The 20936-nt window shown below is 41.0% G+C and overlaps 2 protein-coding genes across 16 annotated transcripts in view; one reads left to right on the forward strand and one right to left on the reverse strand.

Moving 5' to 3' along the window:
* Nucleotides 1-211: 211 nt before the first annotated feature.
* Nucleotides 212-3767, reverse strand: cenpl (centromere protein L). Of its 3 annotated transcripts, none has more exons than XM_030750653.1 (5): nucleotides 3647-3767; nucleotides 2671-2818; nucleotides 2320-2574; nucleotides 1660-2235; nucleotides 212-1572 (listed from the first exon to the last, which is right to left on the reverse strand). In XM_030750653.1, exons 1-5 carry the CDS (start codon nucleotides 3664-3666, stop codon nucleotides 1498-1500), a joined length of 1074 nt encoding a protein of 357 aa, XP_030606513.1. In that variant the 5' UTR covers nucleotides 3667-3767; the 3' UTR covers nucleotides 212-1497. The 3 variants fall into 3 exon arrangements, with proteins under 3 accessions (XP_030606513.1, XP_030606527.1, XP_030606520.1); XM_030750667.1 differs by lacking the exon at nucleotides 3647-3767 and adding an exon at nucleotides 3533-3640; XM_030750660.1 differs by lacking the exon at nucleotides 3647-3767 and adding an exon at nucleotides 3039-3483.
* Nucleotides 3768-7568: 3801 nt separating this feature from the next.
* The window catches only part of LOC115795975 (peripheral plasma membrane protein CASK-like), a 45474-nt gene continuing 32106 nt past the window's right edge, over nucleotides 7569-20936 (forward strand). For 12 of the 13 annotated variants that reach the window (XM_030752145.1, XM_030752178.1, XM_030752161.1 and 9 more), the window contains exon 1: nucleotides 7569-8606. In XM_030752145.1, the coding sequence (XP_030608005.1) occupies nucleotides 8542-8606 (65 nt within the window). In that variant the 5' untranslated portion in view covers nucleotides 7569-8541. The remainder of the gene's footprint in view (nucleotides 8607-20936) is intronic. The other variant, XM_030752246.1, reaches the window with a different exon arrangement.

Raw genomic sequence — 20936 nt, forward strand, 5'->3', positions numbered from 1 at the left:
TTTTTGCTTTAGGCTCGCATCAAATTGGGAGTGATTTAATTTCATTCTTCTGCACAAAACTGATAGATTGTTGCCTACTTTAGTCAGATGGTATGAGAACAGGCAATGAATTTATAAAAAAGAATGCAAAGGAAAAAGAAAAAATGCTGCAAAACTCTTATAAATTTATAATACATTTATTTTAGTACTTAAACAGCATCACTGAGAGTGCACGATTTCTAAGCAGCTGATCCATTTAGGCATAGGTGACTGAAGGAGGCAGATCAGAGAGAAATACATTTGACTGATTTAAAAAAAACAAAAGCCCACATATAGACTTTTAAAAGCAATATTAGACTTTTCTGAATCGCTGACTGAATACATGAAAGCAGTTTCTGCTCCTGCAGCTTTGTAGCAGGGGGCTTTATTCGGTGGTGTTAGTGAGGTCCAGCTCAGCATGTGGTGTGTGCCAAATGTATTTGTTCAGCTGAGAATCTACACTGCAGAGCATTAAAAGAAAATGAGCCACAGACGAAACCACAACTCTGAACGTGACCTGCTGCAGACCAGGTTCTGTATCGAGCACCATCATGACATGAAAGTAGCCAATGTACCTCGCTACTGCATTAATCCCACACCTACACCCCTCTGTACTGTTAAACTTGCCAAACTTGAGAGATAATTAACACAAATTTACAAACTTAATTGATAAGAAATGAACCTCGTTAAAGGAGATGCTTTTCCTTATTTTTCTGTATGAATAATATGTGCACTGTATGTATAATAATGAAGTACACTCATATAAAAGATGCTCAGAGTTTAAGATAGTGAGGTCTCTGTATGCTCCTAACACTCACTTTCAGTCCACTGAAGCCCCACCCTCCTGCTGTTCAATCCTTCTGTTAAGAGGGGCAGCCAATCATATTCAAGTTGGCTTAACAGGAGGGGGAATGGAGCTGAAATTGCTTATTTTAGACAATACAGTCTGAACTCAGAGGCTGCACTGAGGACCCATCTAAGAAATGTTTGTGTGAATCACACAAATCTACTTTAGTAGAGTCCAACAATAAAAAACACAGGAAAGAGCTTAATAGGTCCCGTTTTTTTAGCTTTATTTATAACTATAAATGACAAAAATATATAAAGAGGTGGACACAACTCTATATACAAGTATTAACAAGATGAAGTGGCACTTAAGCATGCTTGGCAGACAAAGTGGACAAGATGTATACTGGAAACATTTTATCCTCATTTCTTCATAATTGCAGGCACAATTCTGCCTGGGCTGAGCTCCTGTAAAGCCCCAGATCTGGAAATGAAAAGGGGGAAAAAAAAATAAAAAATAAAATGCTAGAAGCGACTAGTCTGTGGTGATTTCATGGAAAGAAGTTATGCTGGTTTGGTTTTGCTTATAAAAAAAAAACTATAATAAAATCCATATCTGTTATTTCCAAACAGTTTTTGCAAATTGGCACTGCAAAATTGCATTTCCTCTTGCTGAAGAGTCATTTTTTATGCTCAGATGGGCATTTTAAGGAGGGCACACTCTGTCAGCAGTGTAAGGGTTGTGATGATATATCTGCTGTTAGACATCTGAAACACAAAGAATCAAATATTAGCAGTTTTTTCTTATATTTGACATCAAAAATCACAAGAAATCAGGAGCTCTAAGGGAAGTACCTTGATCCTGCCGCTGAACTTGGCTGATCCCAGTGCAGTTGACACCTGGCTCAGGCGTCCTGCAGACAGGTCCAGTCTGAAGTGTCTGTAGAAGTGGCTCTTCAACCCCTGCATGAACCTCGTCACCTCCTCAATGTCAATACTTCTTGCTGCCGCCTCCTCCTCCCCAGTCCTCTCCAGTGAAGGATTTTTCACACTGTTCCACAGGTCCCACGCATCTTGAGAGTTAACTGTGTAGGTGATCTGTAGTGGTGGCACAACCGGAATAGTCCAAATCATTTTGAGATGCTGGATGCTGGACTCTACGTGGCAGTTAGTCCATAACGCCACCAGCCACTGTAGGCAAGTCTGGCTGATTTCAAGTGGGCCAAAGCAGCAGTCAAAGGTCTGTTGAAACCAGGATTTGACCGAAGAGGTGAGATTCTCAGTCCCACGGCTGCCAAAGAGTGGCAGACAGGTGAAGTCCTTCGGAAGCGAGTGGAGGTATTCAGGATTGCCATTGATGCAGGTCAGCCAGCCGCTCCACACCAACTTCAGCGGTTCATCCTTCCCTGCAAACACTGGCTTTGAATGGATCTGTGACGGGAAAGAAAACAGGGTAAGCAGGCTTATACTGTGCCCGAAAACCTTCTCATTACCTCTACAAATTCCTGTGCTTACCTGTATGAGGACAGTCTCAGCATCGTTATCTGTCTCTCCCAGCCCCCGTACCACAGAGAAGGAGACTCTGAAGCTGGTCTGCAGTCCCTCAACCTCTACTGCCAAACCTTGCTGCTTTTCTGCAGTAATAAATGCTGAAAGTTGCCTCGAGTAGCTCCTGAGCTGAGTGTGTCTGAACTGGTAGAGTGGAGTAACATATGACAGCTGCCACTCTGTCTTCACGAGCAAGGCCAGGTCATCTGGATTCACCTTCTCCTTTAACAGGGAAACAACAGAATGCAAAGGATGGCATTTCCATATCTCATTCTCCAGAAATGAATATATTTAAAATAAAAACTTGCAGTGACTCACAATTATATTGTGCGACTTTGTTCTTCTGCTGGAGTTGAGCCTCCGTGCTGTTAATCCTGGAGTGTGGCAGCTGCGGTATGACTGCATGTAGCTTTTACTTTTGCTCCTCATCTGAGCCACAACACTGTCGGTGGGAGTCATTGCCACACTGAAAAGAAAAATAATAAAAATCAAGCAGACAATAGCAATCTTTGGTTTCGCATTTTAGCTAGAAACACAAGTACCGCTGTGTAAAACCTGCACTTTTCATGTGATTAAATACAAAATTTGATAGATTCAAGATAGACCTAATCATTTCATTCACAAACACTATTTCCAAATATACTATAGATGCATAATAGCTAGTTTATCAACAACACAGTACTTACACTCAAATGACTGCTGACGGATGTGGTTGTATTTATAGATCAGGTGTTTCAAAACAGCACCCACAAGCATAGAAAGACCAAACAGGCCAGTGGCAGCATAACAAAAACAATCGTCCTGATCCTGTGTGTCCTCCATTCATGCTTTTAGAAGCCATGGGCTGACATTTAAAGCTCAACATTACAGTAGCTGCACTCAGCCAAATGTACATCAGCTTTAGTGCGCACTGCCTTTCTTTAGTTTTATTTTGGAGGGTGATCCCCGTGAAAACGGGAGCTACAACTACAAAACGTAAAATTTTGATTTCGTTCACTCTCTCCTGAGGTACAGTATGATAGCCGAACTTAAAAGTGTAGGCGAGCATTTCCTAAAATGGCATGTTTACCGTTGTATTAAACTCCTGCATTTCAGTAAAAGCAAAACAACATTAAACCGCTTGATTGCTGAATGTAATACGGTGGGAGCGTCTCGTTGTGCGGACGAGGACGGAAAATACCTTGATTAAATAAACCGCTGACATCACTGTTACCGGTTTCCCTGACGCAAAGGCAAACGTGTTGTCAAAAATAGTATTTGTACGATGTAATAACGAGATAGGTTATAGTTCTACCTGTTATGAGGTCGCTCCATGTCTCTGACGTACCGACAAAACTACCCCCCCCAAAAAAAAAAAAAAGAAAACCGGAAACAAATTTGAACATCGCGCTTTCCCAGGAGTCTGCGCGGTAAGATTCAGCCAATCACAGCAACCCAAACAGGAAGTGGCGCTTGTAGCGTTTCCCCCCCTCCTTTTGTAATTATTTTTCACAATAAAGAAAAATCTAAAACGTGTGAATTTGTTTGTGTTTTTTAGTTAAAAAAAATCAATCAATTATAAAAATGGAAAAGAAAGAACGGAAAAAATATACGATGCTTTATTACAGTTATTGTAATTAAATAAATAAATGCTGGTGAAGGAAGTAATATTTAGCTTTTTGTACAGTCTTTGGAAAAAGCTCAAATTAAAATTTGCAAATTGACGAGAAAAATTTTGGACATTACAAATTTAAAGATAAAACAGAAAAAAAAATTCTTTGATATTAGAAAGTCTTATTTGCAGGAAAAAATCTAATAAAATAAAAAAAAATCTGTTTTATTATTATTACAAGCAGAAGTTGAACAGACAGAAGACAGACAAGAAAAGAAAAGAAAAAAACACAATTTTCCTAAAAGAAATTTTTAAGTCAAAAATCTCTGACAATATAATTTTATATTTTAAATAAATAGCCTAGTATTTTTCTTGTATGCCTGAATTACTATACTTTTCTTATCCATCATGCGCCTAATGTCATTCACTTTTCATTACAGTAATCAACCTTTCATAGATTCACCGAATGGAAGTTTAACATTGTAGCTGTAATATCAGTCTGTGACATAACTGAGTCTAAATGCAATAAAGCAAGTTGAAAAATAACATGGCTGGCATATCTGTTCAAACAGCAAATAAATGAAAGTTGCAGGGCTGAAAAATAAGAAATTAGTTTCTGTTAGGAGAAACACTTGCGAGGCACTTTGTGTGGAAGTGGCTCATCTCGTTGGTTATTGCTCCCAAGGGAAGGATATCAGGTTGGAAGCGCACAGCAGTCTAAGCAGTCCAAACCTTGTTTTCCTTTTTCCTCCTGCACTAATTCAGCAGACTGATGATGTCCCACTTTTCTGCACTGAACCATCCTCCTTTTTCTTTGTATCTTTTTGGCATGCTATTCTCCACATTATACCCCAATGCCAGAGAACTGATAGGGATTGTAATACAATGTTACGCAGCTGATTTGGTCTGAATTATTGATAATAAATTTATGTCATCCTGGAGAGAAACAAAACCCAGTCAAACAGGTTTAACCATTAGGACTAAAAACTTAATATTTGAAAGTAAAGGTTATTTTTTCGGTTAAAGCTAATAAGGGCTCTATCTGTGTGTGTGTGTGTGTGTGTGTGTGTGTGTGTGTGTGTGTGTGTGTGTGTGTGTGTGTGTGTGTGTGTGTGTGTGTGTTGCTTTGATGGTTACGGTTTCGGGGAATTCATGCAAGCAAACGTATACACCTATATAAGCGTATGTGTTTTTTTTTTTTTTTTTTACATAAACTGCCAGTTTCACATGCGACCACCAAAAAATATTCTCCTCCTTGTTACCATGGAAACAAGGCTCTTGTCTTTTGTGTCATGTATGACGCTTTCCCCTATTATTTTTCTATTCATGCCCCTCCTGTAATCATATATTTTGTTTCTAGTCTCTCTTATTTTCCCCGAGCTATGTGTGCATGTGCTGGGTATCAAATGGAGGCTCGTTCAGCAGCAGACGGTATGATGACCACATCAACAGCCAATCGGATTATCAGAAGCTGCTGGTGGGCTTCAGCCAATGGGGGGAAGCCGGCAGATGATGCTTGAGGAGAAGACCGCAGAGGGCGCCCTGTGAGAACAGCGCCCTCTAGAGGGGGCCCAGATGTCTTTGTACACTCTGCACGGCCGAGTTCAGTCTTCTGCTTCAGTTTAGGTGGTGCCTCACCCCCAGCTTCGCTTTTCGTTTTTGTTTGGATTTAAAAACACGTTTTAATCTTCAGTTGTAACAACTTAAAAAAATAATGCCATACCAGTAAATAAGAGAAAATTTACTTATAAAAAAGGGGGGTTCTACAGAGGGAAAAACAAAGGATATTTTCTAAGAATTAACTGATTTTTTTTTTTTTTCAGTTTTTATAACGTGACAAAATCCACAAGATTAACTAATTTCTAAGGGAATATGATAGCAGGAAAATGTATTTACTTGGGGAGGGAAAACCCCCAAAACTAATAATATGGCGATACAGTACTGTGCAAAAGTCTTGAGTCACCACTCATTTTTTAAATGTTTCGTTTCCAAGGAGCCATATTTTAAATGTGGCTGAGCAATAGTTCTCCAGGCTTTCTTTGGACTTCGGCTGCTTTTATACTCATTTTCAGTCAAGTCTTTATTCCTGAGCATTTTCAGAGGAACACTGACCTATGAATCATTCCAGCACAAAAAAAAAAAAAGGGCACATAACTCAAGAGATGAGTTAGGAGCCTCAGATGAAGTGGCCTGCCAGAAACATTTGATGTTTTTGGTTCAAATCATCATCAATATGTGTAGAGGAGGTCAAGAGGGAGGTGCAACAGTAAGTGCCTGTAGCCATCTGTAAAACACGGTGGAGGCTCCGACATGCTTTGGGGCTGCATTTCAGCCAGTGGTGTTGGAGATCTTGTCAAAACTGATGGAATTATGAATGCAGAAAAGTACCATCAGATTTTGAGCCACCATGCATTACCATCTGGAAAACATCTGATTGGCAATGGTTTAATTTTTCAGCTTGGCAATGATCTCAAACACACTGCCAATGCAGTAAAATACTTCAATAGAAGAACACACAATGGAACGCTACCCGTCATGGATTGGCCTCCCCACAGCCTGGACCTCAGCATTATTGAAGCAGTGTGGGATAATCTTGACAGAGAACAGAACAAAACACAGCCAACATCCAAAGAAGAGCTTTGAATGTCCTTCAAGAACCGCAGAGAACTATTCCTGAAGAATTGTACAAACTCTGTTTTTGCCTCATATACTGTATTTCCATGCATGTTTGCACATTTCAATAAATAGCTGCACATATTTTGCATTTTCCTAGCAATAAATGAAGAAATTAGGGGTGATACAAGACATTTGCACAGTATCATAATTCATGAAGCAATACTGAATTAGGCCCATAACCTTCAGGACAAATAGGGTAAATTAAGAGGCTTTTATAACAAAGGGATTTTATGTCTCTTTTTATTTTTAATTTGGTTTACAATAAAACTTAATTTGGATTTTCTCATTTACATATTTTTGCCACTTTTTCTTCATTTTGTGGTAAAACGATATTTCCTTAGGACATTCAAAATGGAGCAGTGAGAGCTACACGACTTCTGTCATCACCTCTAGGGGGCATCTTCGCCTGTTTTTCCACACCCGAGGAGACCCCACCTGCGTGTCTGCACCAGGGGAACATCTATACCTGCAGAAAGTTTAAGTGAAAGTACACTGGACGAAATCCCGACATTATTACACATTAACACTCTAGCAACTATACTGGGAATGTTGTCCATTTAGATTCGCTAGAGAGTCATCCAAATTGAGGAGAATTGCAGTACACACCAGTGGCATAATCCAGCGGCCAGCGTCAGACTGATGAGAGTAAGCACTATGGCATCCATCAGTTTTCCCGAGAAACCTTCCTAAGGTCCCATGGGAATTTGGGGAACACTGAGAATGGCAGTGATCCCCGTTTAGATTGTGATTGTGAAGTATGCTGTGTATATATATATATATGGCTGGCAGTCAGACTGTGGGACCCAAGTTACTGCTGACAGATGAGGTGATTTATAGAGAAATAAACTGTTAAAATAATGGCGAGAAAAAGGGGGGAAAAGGCTGACGTAAGGTGATGAGGTTTGGACGGTTCGACGCCTGCGCGGGATACATTGGATGCAACGGTTGGAAGAGATTAGGAAACTGCGCCTAAATCGGACCCCCAGAAAACGCCATCTTGGCTCGAGCGACGCTGCAAAAACGACTGGAATCTGGGGCCCACTTTTCCTGGCCATTTCGGCTCTGGTCAGAGCAGTTTCCCGGGCGATAGAGGGAGGAGCCGGGGCATTTCTGGAAGTCGGAGAAACAGCCAGTCAAAGCCAGCCAGCATCTGAGCCAGCGAAAGAACCGGAGCAGCGGTGGACGTCGGGTCGGCTGTGTTGGAATACGACAGAAATCCAATATATTCAAGCACAGACGGTGTGCGCGGCGGAGCGGTCGTGGACATGAATGTGAAGGTCTTCCATTTGGGTTCGGGAAGCTGAAGCGTATTGCAGCCCCGCGTTACGTTTTTCGGTGGGATAAGCCGTCTGTGATACACTGGGCGTGCACAGCGCAATAACGGAGCAAGCCAACCTGCGATTCCAGCGACAGCTAAGCTCACATTAACCCAGCTAGCCAACCATTTTCGAGAGCCTCGTTAGCTTGCGGCGAAGGGAGCGTCTTGGTCAGTAAGGGAAGCATCCGCGGATGCTGCTGAAGGGAACTCCTGTGCCGGGCGACATCCACCAGTAATATACAAACCCGAGGCATGCGAAGAGGGGTGTTTTTCTGCACACGAGTGAGGAAATCTCCACGCCCCGGGGTCTGCTCTGTGGCTACTATTTAGCTAGCTCGCTGGCTAGCCTGTCTACCAGGAGAGTAGCTCGGGAGAAGGTGGGGCCGCGGAGTGACAGCATTGGGACGCCAGCTAATGTGGCTAGCCGGCTAAGTTGGACACACGACTGGCCGCTGGTTTTCCCGTTTATCACACTGTGTGGGGGTTTAGAAGATACCAGGACACACAGTAACCCCCATTCAACAAGAAAATAGGTTGTCATTGATTCCTTCAGAAGCCGCGGTGTGGGTGGGATATCTTGTGGAGAGCATCCTCGTTTACCTGGATGACCATGGCGGACGACGACGTGCTGTTCGAGGATGTCTACGAGTTGTGCGAGGTGATTGGCAAGTAAGTACACAGCACATTATCCTCTTATTTACCCACACACGCACAGCACAGCTGCAGTAATTTGGGCTGGGGACTGTTTTTATATGCTGACCCGCAGATTTTTGAGGGGGAGGTCAGTCTTCAAAGTCTAAGTGCCATAAAACTGCACATGTAATTTAACTACATCTTCCAGAAGGGAATAAGCAAGACTGAAGTGACACTAGTCGCAGTTGTTAACTGTATGGCTGGAAATTGCTTTTTTCCCCGTATGTGTGCACTAATGCATTTATTCCAGCTGGTTAGGGATTGGGAATTCCTAATTGGGCCACACCTGCATGTAAGCACAGACTGACTGGCAAGCCAGACAGGCTTTGTTGAGTTTCCAGTGGCAAAGGCCCTGAAAACTGAGGTGCAAAGGTTCAAGATACAAATTTTCCCACAATTTCCACTGTGTGGTAAAAAGTTTTTGGGGGGGGTGACTCCCCTGCCTACCAAGCCAGTCCCCCTCCCCCTTGCAGGCCTCCCTGTGTGGAGGATTGAGGGTCCATTAGGTTTGTTGGAGGGAAAAAGAGGCACAGACCCTGGTCTTTATGCTGAGTGTTCTTGTTGCCTTGGTCACTAATTGATGGTTGCTCCAGGACCACTGCCTCTTAAGGCTCAATAACATAATGTGGAAAAATGCACTCCATACATTTGCATTGGCATGGGTAGTAAATATGGGAAAGTGAGGAAAAAGCATGTTTTCTCGTCTGACTTGACCAAGCCAAGATCAGTCCTTTACATTTTCAATATGTTACTGAGTTGCCTCAATATATATTTGCTAATGTCAACCTACTACTCACTATCTGTGTCCAGTCTGCATAGAGCACCTAATTTTTAAAGGGAAATATATATACAGGTTATACTGGGAGGTAACTCCCTGCAGCCAAAAGCAAACAGACAGTGCAGACAGCTCCAAAGAAGAGTAGCAATAGTCTAGGTATATTTTAAGCGAAAAGTGCAGTGCCACTGAGAAGACCATCAAGTCCCTCTTATCCAGCGAGCTCTTTTGTGAAACTGCAGTTGATGGATCAAGTGTGTTGAGTACTGGTGTCTTGGGATGTGTTGTGGGGAGAAAAGGGGAGGGGATCATTTATCCTCAGCTTAGAGGTAGGTGGGTGGGGTGGGTGGGGGTGAAGCTGATCAATGGAGACAAGTCGAGTTGGGAATGTGATGGCCCTGAGGCTAAGGATATAAATAATGCCAGCAGGCATTGCAGTGCTCTGCCTTCTTCCACTTTGTTTTTAACCTCATGCTTTATTGTCCACATTACTATAGGTAGCGGAGAGCATGGCAACCGGCCGAGACCTGAGGATGTTAATTACAATTTCAATTTTATAACCAGACAGCGTCATAAAACATGAGGTGACCCGATAACCAAGTAGATAGAGTGCTTACCACAAGGGCGCTGTGCCCTGAGCAGTGAGTCCCAGGTTTGATTCCTGCTGCATGTCACTACGCTTACTTTCACTTCCACGTTTCCCATTTTTCTCTCCATTGTCAAATAAAAGCATTTCATTGGCTTAAATGGGTTGATGGTACATTGTCAATGAAGGGCTTCTTCAGGCTTTCAGTATCTTTTTTTTTTTTTCCTTTTCCCTGTTTTTTTCACCTCAGATTAAAATTCCAGGAAGTCTATTTGTGCTCGGACTGGATGTCTGACTTATCTGTTCATCAGTGAAACAATTGTAGGTGAAATTCTTTGGAATAACGCATTAGGTCACACTACTGGACACACTACCGTTGTGTGTGAAGTCTTGAGCAGCCTGCCTGGAGATACCTTGACTGTCCTATAATTGTCTTCTTGAAATTCAGATTGTATAGTCATGTTGAGGGTGATTTCTTCTAAAAGATGTTTTGTTGGTTCCTGAAGAGAAAGTTTTGTATAAAGCTGGACAGTTAATCAGATTTTAATCTCATTTGTGATTTTTGACTTTAGCAAGGAAAAATAACATAATCTGGAGAAAACAGTCAGTCTTTTATATTTATTTTTGCTCTGAAGCTCTCATGTGTTATAAAGAAAGCTGTGTTTTTGCCCCTCCTTAAAAACCACAGACAGTTTAGTTAATCTCTAGGCAAGATCATGGAGAGAGAGAGAGAGAGAGCCTTTGGCCACCACAATCTATCTAAAAGAAGTAGAAATCATAAAATGCTTATTCAGTCGAACCAGTGGAAGGTTAATTAAAGTGGACTGCAGCTACTTTTGTTGTATTCAGTCTCGACGTCCTCTCTGTGGCTAACATCATGTAGGCCCCCAAGTCTGATGCCACCTTGGCTGCTCGCTGCTCCCGTCTGCGACCACAGACATCCCACTGTGGAAGCTGCAGGCCAGCAGGGACCAGCATTTGCCCTTGGGAGAGACGAGCCACACCAGGGCTGGGCAGCAATAAGCTGGGCTCTCAGGCTGTATTTATTTATTTTTTGGTCCATGTGTGGTCTATATAGTCAAAAACACCTGATAATCTGGGGCTAACATCCTGACCAAACACTGTGTCCCCTAGCATGTCCATTAATTTAAAAAAAATGTATAATGCTTAAAATGATTCTTCATATAAGTTGAATACAATTGACCAAAATGACTGTGATCATGGTGTTTTCCATAATCAAGCAACTGATATTATATCGTAATTTTCCTGATTGCGTCTTTATGATGAGCTTTTTCAAGATCTAGCGAGTTTACGCTGTAACTTGGACTTTTGTGTTTTGTTTCGCTGTGTGTGATTGCACACAGAACTACCAAAATAAGCTCCTCGTCCACTGGGATCCTCTCCCTTCAGTGCTTCGTCCTTCTTCTCATTATTCTGGATGGAATTATGTGCTTTTGCTTTTCTGGCAGCACTGAGAGCTTCACAAGGGTTTAAAACTGAGAGCTAAAGCACATGAACTCAAAATATTTGAACAAACCAGAGTCCTGATTCATCAGATTTGTAGTTGCATGGAAACAAAAAACAGATGAATATGCTTGTGTAGCATTGCTGTAAAGACAGGCTATGATTGATTTTCACGTATGTGTGTTTGCCTCCCCCGTGGTTATTCTAGCCGTATTTCAGTAGAGGAACACCAGACAGGTCAAGTGTCAGCTGAACTTCAGCATTAGCTGAAAGATGACACAAGAAAGGGTGTTGACCCGGTGTAGGCAGTTTCGTCCTGCTTTTTATGTGCTCATTATTTGTAATTTGCATAGTAAACATGCTATGAACGTAATGCAGCAACGGCAGGTCTGTTTTTGAGATTTCAGCTATAGTTGAAGTGTCAGCAGTGAACTGAGGCAATTTAATCCTTTTCTGTCTGTAATGATTCTGTTTGAATAGGACTGAAGTTGTTGAAGCTCTATTGGAGTCACAGTGCTCTTTATTTCAGCCCTGGGGTGCTCATTAGAGCCAAGGATATTGGGATGTGCGACTCAGTCTGAACCAATGAAGTGATCAGTCCTCTGGCTTATTCTGAGTTGGATAATTAAATTGCTTGGGCGACATTTAGATCTTCCATTTTCATTGATTTGTTTTATTTTTTAGGGTGTAATGTTGCTTTCTCCCTGGATAGATGCAACATTTAACATACAAATCTTACACAAGATGCGTTGCCTCTGGAAGGCCAAATTGTTTGGTTGTTAGTAGCATTTTCTTTAGTTTGAAGTACTTAAAATGGTTGTCACTTTAATTGCTTCAGTCAGGTTTAACTATCAAAACTGATTAGGCACAGGTATTCAGATCTTATTTAACATTAATAATCCACACTAACAGTAATCACAGTGACTGTTTTTTTGGTCAAATGTGTCTCGACTAGAAAAAGTTGTTTTATCCAGTCGGCCCCTCCAGAAAATGTATCAGAAAACAATGTAAATCATTTGTTGCTGTATCATCATTTCCAGAACATTAGATGTGTCATGATAACTATTATCTTTAAAGATGAAATACTGGTATTATGTCAGTAATGCACATATTATAATAAGTGTGTGATTGTTGTTTTTGTTTGCTTTTGTACACTTATGGTCATAGCTTTGGGTGCTGCTGGGGGGGCATCCGCAGCACCCACATGAAAAAGTTAGGTGTGAATGATATGCTGCAAAACATACATTGTATATAATGTATTCCTATATGGTTTTTGCCCTTAAAATAGGCGGACTACCTCAAGAAAAATATAAGAGTTGTCTGCAGTCACGTAGTCATGTAGGGGAAAAAATACACAAACTAGAAGGACACTCAGTAGAGCGCATACCTCACCCACTCCAAATGTTCTAGGTGCCAATACTAGTTACCAAAATTGAATCAAATGTTCCTTGTACCACCTCAAACAACTCCGGAAATTTTCATCAAAATCCGTTTATAATTGTCTGAATAATCTTCAAATATATGAATATTATCCCTCTCTCACAATGGTAATGAATCATTTTATCGTTGTGGCTCCTGGATCGCCACAAAAATGAAACCAATTGATTCTTGTTCATTCATAATTTTCCGAGTTATCCTGCTAGCAGACAAATGCAACTGAAAACATAACCTCTCTGGGCACTAGATCATAAGAAAGCCATAACTGTGCAATAAATGAGAAAACAGCCACCATCAGTACTGTTATTTATGCACCACACCTGCAACCTCAATCTTTAACTTAAAACCCGGCAACATTTTTATTTACCAGCAAAGCTAGCAGTGATCTGATAATAAGCATACACTTCACTGAATCAAAAACGTGTACAGGAAGCGCCCTTAGTTTCAATCTTTGTTACACTGTTAGAATTTGCTGGATAGTTATTGAGACTTGGGATGTCTACATGACTGTGGTCTTTTTGATGAATTGATGGATGAATAAAAAAATTTAAATGGGCTTTTTTTCATAGTTAATTTCTGATGCTATTGCATAGGCTGGGTGAGATGGCTCCAAAATTATAACGCAGTATTTCAGGGAAATTTATGATGATGACTTTTATGATGATATAGAGAAAAAAAAATACTGCACGTTTTATCGGTGATTGCAGCTTGCAGGTAGCAGTGTTTACTAGTGCAAACAAAATGAAGGGAATGTTCCAAACTTCTTTAAAAATGGGCTGCTGTTTATTGATGTCAGACTACATAATTTGAAATGTGAATCTATTGCCACAAGGTGCCAGCAGTAGCAGCATCATCATGCAATAGTAGTGGCACCTCAATATATCCAGTAACACAGCACAAGTCAAATGTAGGAACAAAAGTAGCCTAAGTAGTGTTCCCCTGGAAATTGTAAGTAAAAGTACAACATCATTTCTTATCACTTAAGTTTAACAATAAGTAAAGTAACTTAACCTTGTAGCTCTTCTGGAGCTGCACAGTATTGTCACATAATAGAACTGGAATTGGAAAAATATTTTCTCCCTGGGATGTTGTATCTTGGGTCGAGTTTTTTTAGCTAGCTACTCAAAGCCCTACTTTACCACCGTGTAATTGCATCAGTAATTTTCATCCACCGTTTGCTCTTTCTGTAATATGGAGTGTAATTAGTAAGTGCTCCAGCGATGCTCGGTTGAGTCATTTGATAACTTTTGGGTCGTACATCACCAGCTGCTGGTATCTCCTCCTCATACTTAACGGCGTGTTTATACCTGAAATGGTAAAACAAGTTTGTTGTTGTAAGCTTTTGCAGGAACAGTTTTCTTGCATGTTTTTCAAAGTGTTTTGCTTCGTTGGAGGTTGTGGAAGTAGCTCCCTTTTTCGGTGCTAAATCGTCATTGCAGGCCGACACGCTGCTCTCATTCTGAAACATGCTGTTGCTCTGCTGTTGGATGCCTGTTTACAAGTGCCCTGACCCCATTTTACTCAGGGACATGACTGAACCCAAGCAGTGTAAGATCTGCTGTGAAAAGCTTACTAAATCAAGAGCTCATAACACATGAATAAATGACTGACAGAATTAAATGAAGCTTTGCTTTTAATTTGTATTTGTAGAAATGCAGCTCAACCAACCACAGAATCCCTACTTTGAACCAGAAGCTCTCAGAGAGTTGCAAACTTCCACCAAGGCAGCTCACTCCCTGGCAGTATTTACTTTTAAGGGAACAGTGTTGTGTTTTGTGTATATTCATTTTGTTTTCTTTGTTCTTATTAAACATGGTTTAAGAGGTTTGCAGTGCAGTAAAAACAAGTGCAAAGTGCAGGCTTTTGTTAATTACCTATTTTAATATACTTCTCACAATTCTTTTAGTATAATTCTTTTATTTTATTTTTTATGTGGATTCTCTTTCTCTTGACAATACTTTCTTTAAAGCTATAACTCATTTTGGGGTCAACTTGAAAGAAGGGCAGATGTGAAATGTGAAGGTGAGAGGTCAAACGTGACATATTTGGATACAAACTATGTGATATTTAGAATCTTTATATATCATTCCCTATATGTTGTCAGTACAAACAATGGCAGTAAGAAAGATAGTTTTGAATAGCTCTATATAGCATTATTATCACTTTGACCTCTCCTTGAAGGTCAATAGATTGATCTGAAGGTCAGAGCTCAAATGTGACATGTTTTAAATCTTTATCCATACTTTCTATATGTTGACAAGACACGCCTCACTTGAAAGAATCATAGTTTAAAGCTTTTTGTCAGCTTTCAACCAATAAATCGTTAAGTTGGCCTTGCAGGCCTCGGTGGATGTCAGCCAGATTTTAATGGATTGTTAACTCTACACCCCTACAAAGTTTTATCAGGATTTATTCAAAACTTTTCAAGCTTTTGTGTTTACAGGCAGAATAACAGGCGCACACGCAAATGCTACCAAAAACATAACCTCGTTGGCGGAGGTGACGATTTCTTTGAACTGTTCTTTTTTTCAGAGTGAGATGATTGTACAGCATACATCTTTGATGCCTTAGAAAAATAAGAATTTGGTGCACAAGTGTAGTTTTTATAGTCCACATAAGACCAAAAGTATACATGCAGTCTCAAATATTTACATGCACTCACTTAAATCTTTTAATAAGTGGTGCTGAAGGTTCTACAACATCTTTGAACATGACATGGCCAAACCCTGTTAACTTCCTGTTAGTGACCATGATTGACTACAACTGGTAGTTTATCTTTGCCGGCATAAAAAGGATTTGTTTGGCAGCACGTGTTGGATTGACCAATACTCAGAACAACAGGAAAGTCCAGGAAACTCAGTCAAGATTTAAAAACTGTAGATTTACACAAGTTTTAAAGGTCTCTTTGAGCCTTTTCTAAACAACTGCAGGTTCCAGGATCATCAGTTTAAAGAACTGGACCTAAATAGAAGTTATTTGGATGTGTCACCACTTTGCCAAGGTCTGGAAGAAGACAGACAATGCCACCCTCAGATGAGAGGAAATTGGTTAGGATGCTCAAGGATAACCCAGAAACCATGAAGGCTCCAGCCTGCCATGAACTGGAAACTGTGGGAACACCAGCATCACTGTCCACAGTGAAGCAAGTTTTACATCACCATAAACTGTGAGGATGCCAACCGAGAAAGAAGCCCCTGCTCCAAAATCGACACCTTCAAGCTTGACTGAAATTTGCAGCTGCTCACATGGACGAGCCAAATGCCTTCTGGAGAAAGGTTTTATGGTTAGATGGGACAAAGACTGATCTGTTTGGCCACAGTGACAGTGTTCGGAGAGAACACTTAACCAGCTGTCAAGCATTGTGGCACTGACGTCATGTTTTGGGGCTGTTTTACATTACACAAAATGGATGGAATAATAAAGTAAGAGGACTACCTGCAAATTCTTCAGCTCCACCTTAAATATATTTTGCCAGATTTATGTCATGCACGAGTTTTTCAAGTTCCATTCTCTTGGCGATAAAATGGCCATTGTGGCAAAAATGCACAGCTGTAAAGCAAAAGTTGTGTACCTGATTTATAACACTAACAATTTTAACTAGACCATCTTCTTTGGTTGCATTTAAAATGCCTTTCCTCGTATTGGGTTTCCTCCTGTTTGTAAATGGGATTGTGGAGACTGTTGTGAAACTCAGGGTTCAAGTTCCAGCTTTGGCAGGCATGCACTGCAGTGTCCTAAGCAAGACGCTGCTGCAGTTCCTGCTGGGATCAATGAAGGATCGCATTACTGTGTCATCTTGCCATCACTTTTGTGGAGGAACAATTTCTAGAGAGGATTTTTTTTTTTTTTGTCATTAAAAAGTACAATCTGCATAATGTGTTATATTTGCTAGATTATAGCAATGCATGTATGATGCATATAGTATTGCAAATTTTGTTGTTTTCCTCCACTAGGACACTTCCGGTCTCAGCTTTCCTTTCCATGCGTAGTATATTGCCCCTTTAGCTGCCCACACACAGATCAATAGTTGTGAATGGATGGTGCAAAGTTGAAGCTTTCTTTCAGACTACAAGACCAGACTCTACAGGGAGGTTTAAACAATCTTGGATCCTCTTCTGGCTTATGTAAAAGAGAGGATTTTCTGCCAAAGCTTTAAAGCCTCCTGAGGGTATGGTGTGCTCTGAATTTCAGTTTGCAACCCGGTTGCTAATTTCCCTGCACATATTCAAAGGGTTGTTTTCCTGATTTGCATAAGGAAGCAGCTCCGGATTACTGCTGCTAAGACGTACACAGACTATCCTTGACAGAGCTCTGAACTCTGTTGAACTTGTTAAATTAAAAGCTTTGCACTTAAGCTCAGTTTGGGCAGTAGGGCAAATAGTTGTTCAAGAGTTCGTTTTATGGAATCACTATAATGAACCTGCATTTTCCCACTTGAGAGCACACGCCTATTTAGAAATTTATGAGTAGCATTCAGTATGTGTAGGCATCATCGCAAACACCGCAAATCGAGAAGTATTTTACATTTGATTGCACTTTTTTGAGCTGTGAATTATCTTTCTGCATTCACTGTTGTTAATGATTAATGGAGGTTATAAGTTAATTTGAGATTTGATGTATACAGTGGGGATTTTTTTTAGAAAATGGCTAAGGTGTGCACTTCTGATGTTTACCAGGACAAGAGCAGATGATATCAAATTTACCTGACTGCAAATTAAAGGCCAGCACTGACCAGCACCAGTTAGCACCCATCTGATAAACTAATACAAGCTATTTCTGCGTCTTGCAGCTGCACTTTTTTGAACAGACTGACGGTGAGTTATGCTAGCTGCTTACCACAGCTAAACAGCAAAATGCTGCTTTAAGCAAAGATCGTTGCTCTCAGGAGAGCAGTAGTGGTGATGTGGAGTCTGCAGCTATAGATGCGCCCTGCCCCTGTTTGAGAGAAAGGAAAGAGAAAATCACCTGAGAAGATATTTGGTTCATGGCCAGTATGAATGTTAAAAATGCTCCTAACATCCTTTCTTTGATTTACACAAAGCAGAGAGTTGGAATAAGCCAAGGAGCAGTCTGTAAAGACTGCCACTTCGAGCTAATGTTTGATGACTGCTGCTATCGGATGTAAGCCATGTGTGGGAGTTTTGTATGAGCCCACTTAGCACAGCTGCGGTGATGTCAGTATGGCATGCGGCCTCACCGCTTCCAGGCGCGCGCACACACACACACACACACGTTTGTATTTCTGTCTTTGTGAGGACACTCATTGGCATGATGTATTCCCTAGACCTACAGTAACAGAGGGCCACCAAATTCCACCTCGGAACCCAATTGGGATCTTAACCGTTTCATCAAATCTGAGCCTCCTGAGTAGCGTTTCGGTGTGTCAGAAAGCAAGGACCAGCCATAAGGTCCTCACACAGAAGATCTAAAACTCAAAATGGTCCTCACAAAGATGGTTTTACAAGTACATACGCACATTATGTCTTTTACAGCTATTTGCGCTCTTATAATGCCTCTATAATAGCTTCTGTACATGGTTGAATGGACACTTAATTTTTTTCTTCATGCCAGATGATGAGATGAATTACATTCTGATTTATTAAATTAAATGGCAGGCCCAACCCCCTCTCTCATGCAACACACAGCTAATGTTAAAACAGGCCGATTCTCCATGCAGATTCCCTGCGTTTAAAGCCAAGATTACAAAGGAGGCTGATGGATATGATTCACCCAATCCCCCGTCATTGCTTAATGGTGGTAATGACCCTTATTGATATACACCAGACCAGTGCCAAAATAACCTTACCCTCACTGAATCATTTGTGTCCCTGTGGTTACAGTCTCTGACTAAAGTTGCCCAAACTTTCACCAGTCAGATGCATATCTGGAACCAGAGACCGCCTGATTAAGTTACAGCCGTCATGGCGAAACAGAGGGATTGTTTTACCGTAGGACCTAACTGCAGTGGTGCTACTGCTATGTGAGCCAAGCTTTTTGCTAAAATACTGAGAATCAACCTCTGTAGCTGGAAAATTAAGGCAGCATAAGTACACCACAAAGGACATTTGCTCCAGTGGCCACTGACTCAAAAAGCAGGTCAATCCACATAGACTCCCATGTTATAATTGGCCAACTTGTTTATGAAAGTTTGTGATTTTTTTTCCCCCCAATATTCAAATAGTCATCAAGTTACCAAAAAAAAAAAAGTTTATGCAACACTTCAAAGTCATAGCACCCCCGTAGCATCCCCAAGAAAATGGCTTGCATCTGTGTGTGTTGAGAACTGAAAGAACAAATGATCCTTCATAGCACCCTCTGTGCAACCACCCTTTGAATATGAATGCTTAAAGTTCAAAGCATGGCTGACAGGTGGGTCCTGAACAAGATGGGTGTAGTTGGCATTGCTGTTTTAATTTTTTTTTTTTTTTTTTTTTTTTTTATTAAATCAAGACAGCATTTTGTGTTGTGTAAACATCAGGTGTTTGACTGGGTTGAGAAATAGCTTTTGTAGTATGTTAATTAGCCATGTGTTTGTGTGACTAGCTTGTTTATGCTAATTAGTCACGTGCGGCTATTGTCTGAGATTAATGCCAGGTGAAAACTTGCTGTAAACACTGAACTGGATATGAACAGTACATTTGATCATGATCCAATCATGTGGTTACTCATGAAGAATCAGACAGACACTCAAAGTGAAAACTATACCTGTCTTGCTTTTGCAGCTGGTAAAGATTGCAGGGTTAGAACAGGGGTGTAACAACAAGCTGCATCAAGCACTCAAGCAGCACCCTACACATCCCTCTTCCTAAGGGGTAAACACAGCTGCTACAACACATCAACCCAGGAGGCCAAAGGTCGGTGAGGTTGTTGGATCATCAACTGGATTCCTGGATACCCTGATGAGAAGAGTGCTTTAAGAGTTCTCTTGGCCCACAGCATGCACAAGGTGCCGGCGGTTTGCATGGGTTAATCATTATGGCAGGCAAACATGAGAGCAAATCAGCTGCAACTCTCACGCTCAAGCACAGGAAGTGGAGAGCTTTGATATGGACATAGTCAGGCAACTTCATTTACTGATTCAGTTAAAGCAGTGCCTCATAACAGCTACCACTGTGCTTCATTAGATGGGTTTTACTGTGATTCTATATGAGCGGTTGGTTTCTGTGCGAGTGTGTGAGTGAGCAGAATTAGTTACAACACTGAGGATGGTAAACCTAGGAGATGTAGAGACAGCTGTAACACGGCAGGGGTGTGCGTGCGTCTGTACCTCTCAGTGGGCCAGGAGACAGAAAATGTAAATGTCTTTCCTTTCAGTGTCTGTTTTGGCCTTATAGATGTTCATGTAGGAAATGCAGTATTTTGTGTACGAGACCTGTTTGCTCATATTAGGTCTTAAGGAAGTCACACCTACATATTGGTCTAGGGTTACACCAATGCGTACGTACCAATGCGTACACACTATAAAAGCAGTGTTTGCTGTGTTAGTGGAAAATGATGCCACTGTCCAAACACTCAGGGAAGTGACTGTGCCAACTTTTTTATTTTTTTATTTTTTAAACATTACATAAATTGTCTCATTTATTTCCTCTGTGATGGTAAAACGTGACAGAAACCTTTACAATCACAGGTTAAACAGGACTGACCTTCAGTGGTATTAATGCTGATTAACTGAGAAAGACTTGGCTGTTAACACTGTTATGCTACCTGCCTTGCTAGCATTACCCAACATGCCATTTGGCAGTGCATTTTTATAAATTATTGATTTTTGTATTATAAATCATCGGTTTAATGAATCGTGTGCCATGATCTACACCCTGTTGAAGAGGGTTATTTGTGCAGTAGTAATCACTGTTGCCCACACAGACTATACTTGGACAGATTGCCCAGATACACTATTTTGCCAGAAGTACTCACTTGTCTGCCTTCACACGCATATGAAGTGAATGAGATCCCATTCTTAATCCATAGAGTTTAATATGTCGTCAGCCCACCCTTTGCAGCTGTAACAGCTTCAACTCTTCTAGGAAGGCTTTCCACAAGGTGT

Source organism: Archocentrus centrarchus, chromosome 2 (assembly GCF_007364275.1).
Source record: "Archocentrus centrarchus isolate MPI-CPG fArcCen1 chromosome 2, fArcCen1, whole genome shotgun sequence".
In the NCBI taxonomy this organism is placed as follows: domain Eukaryota; kingdom Metazoa; phylum Chordata; class Actinopteri; order Cichliformes; family Cichlidae; genus Archocentrus; species Archocentrus centrarchus.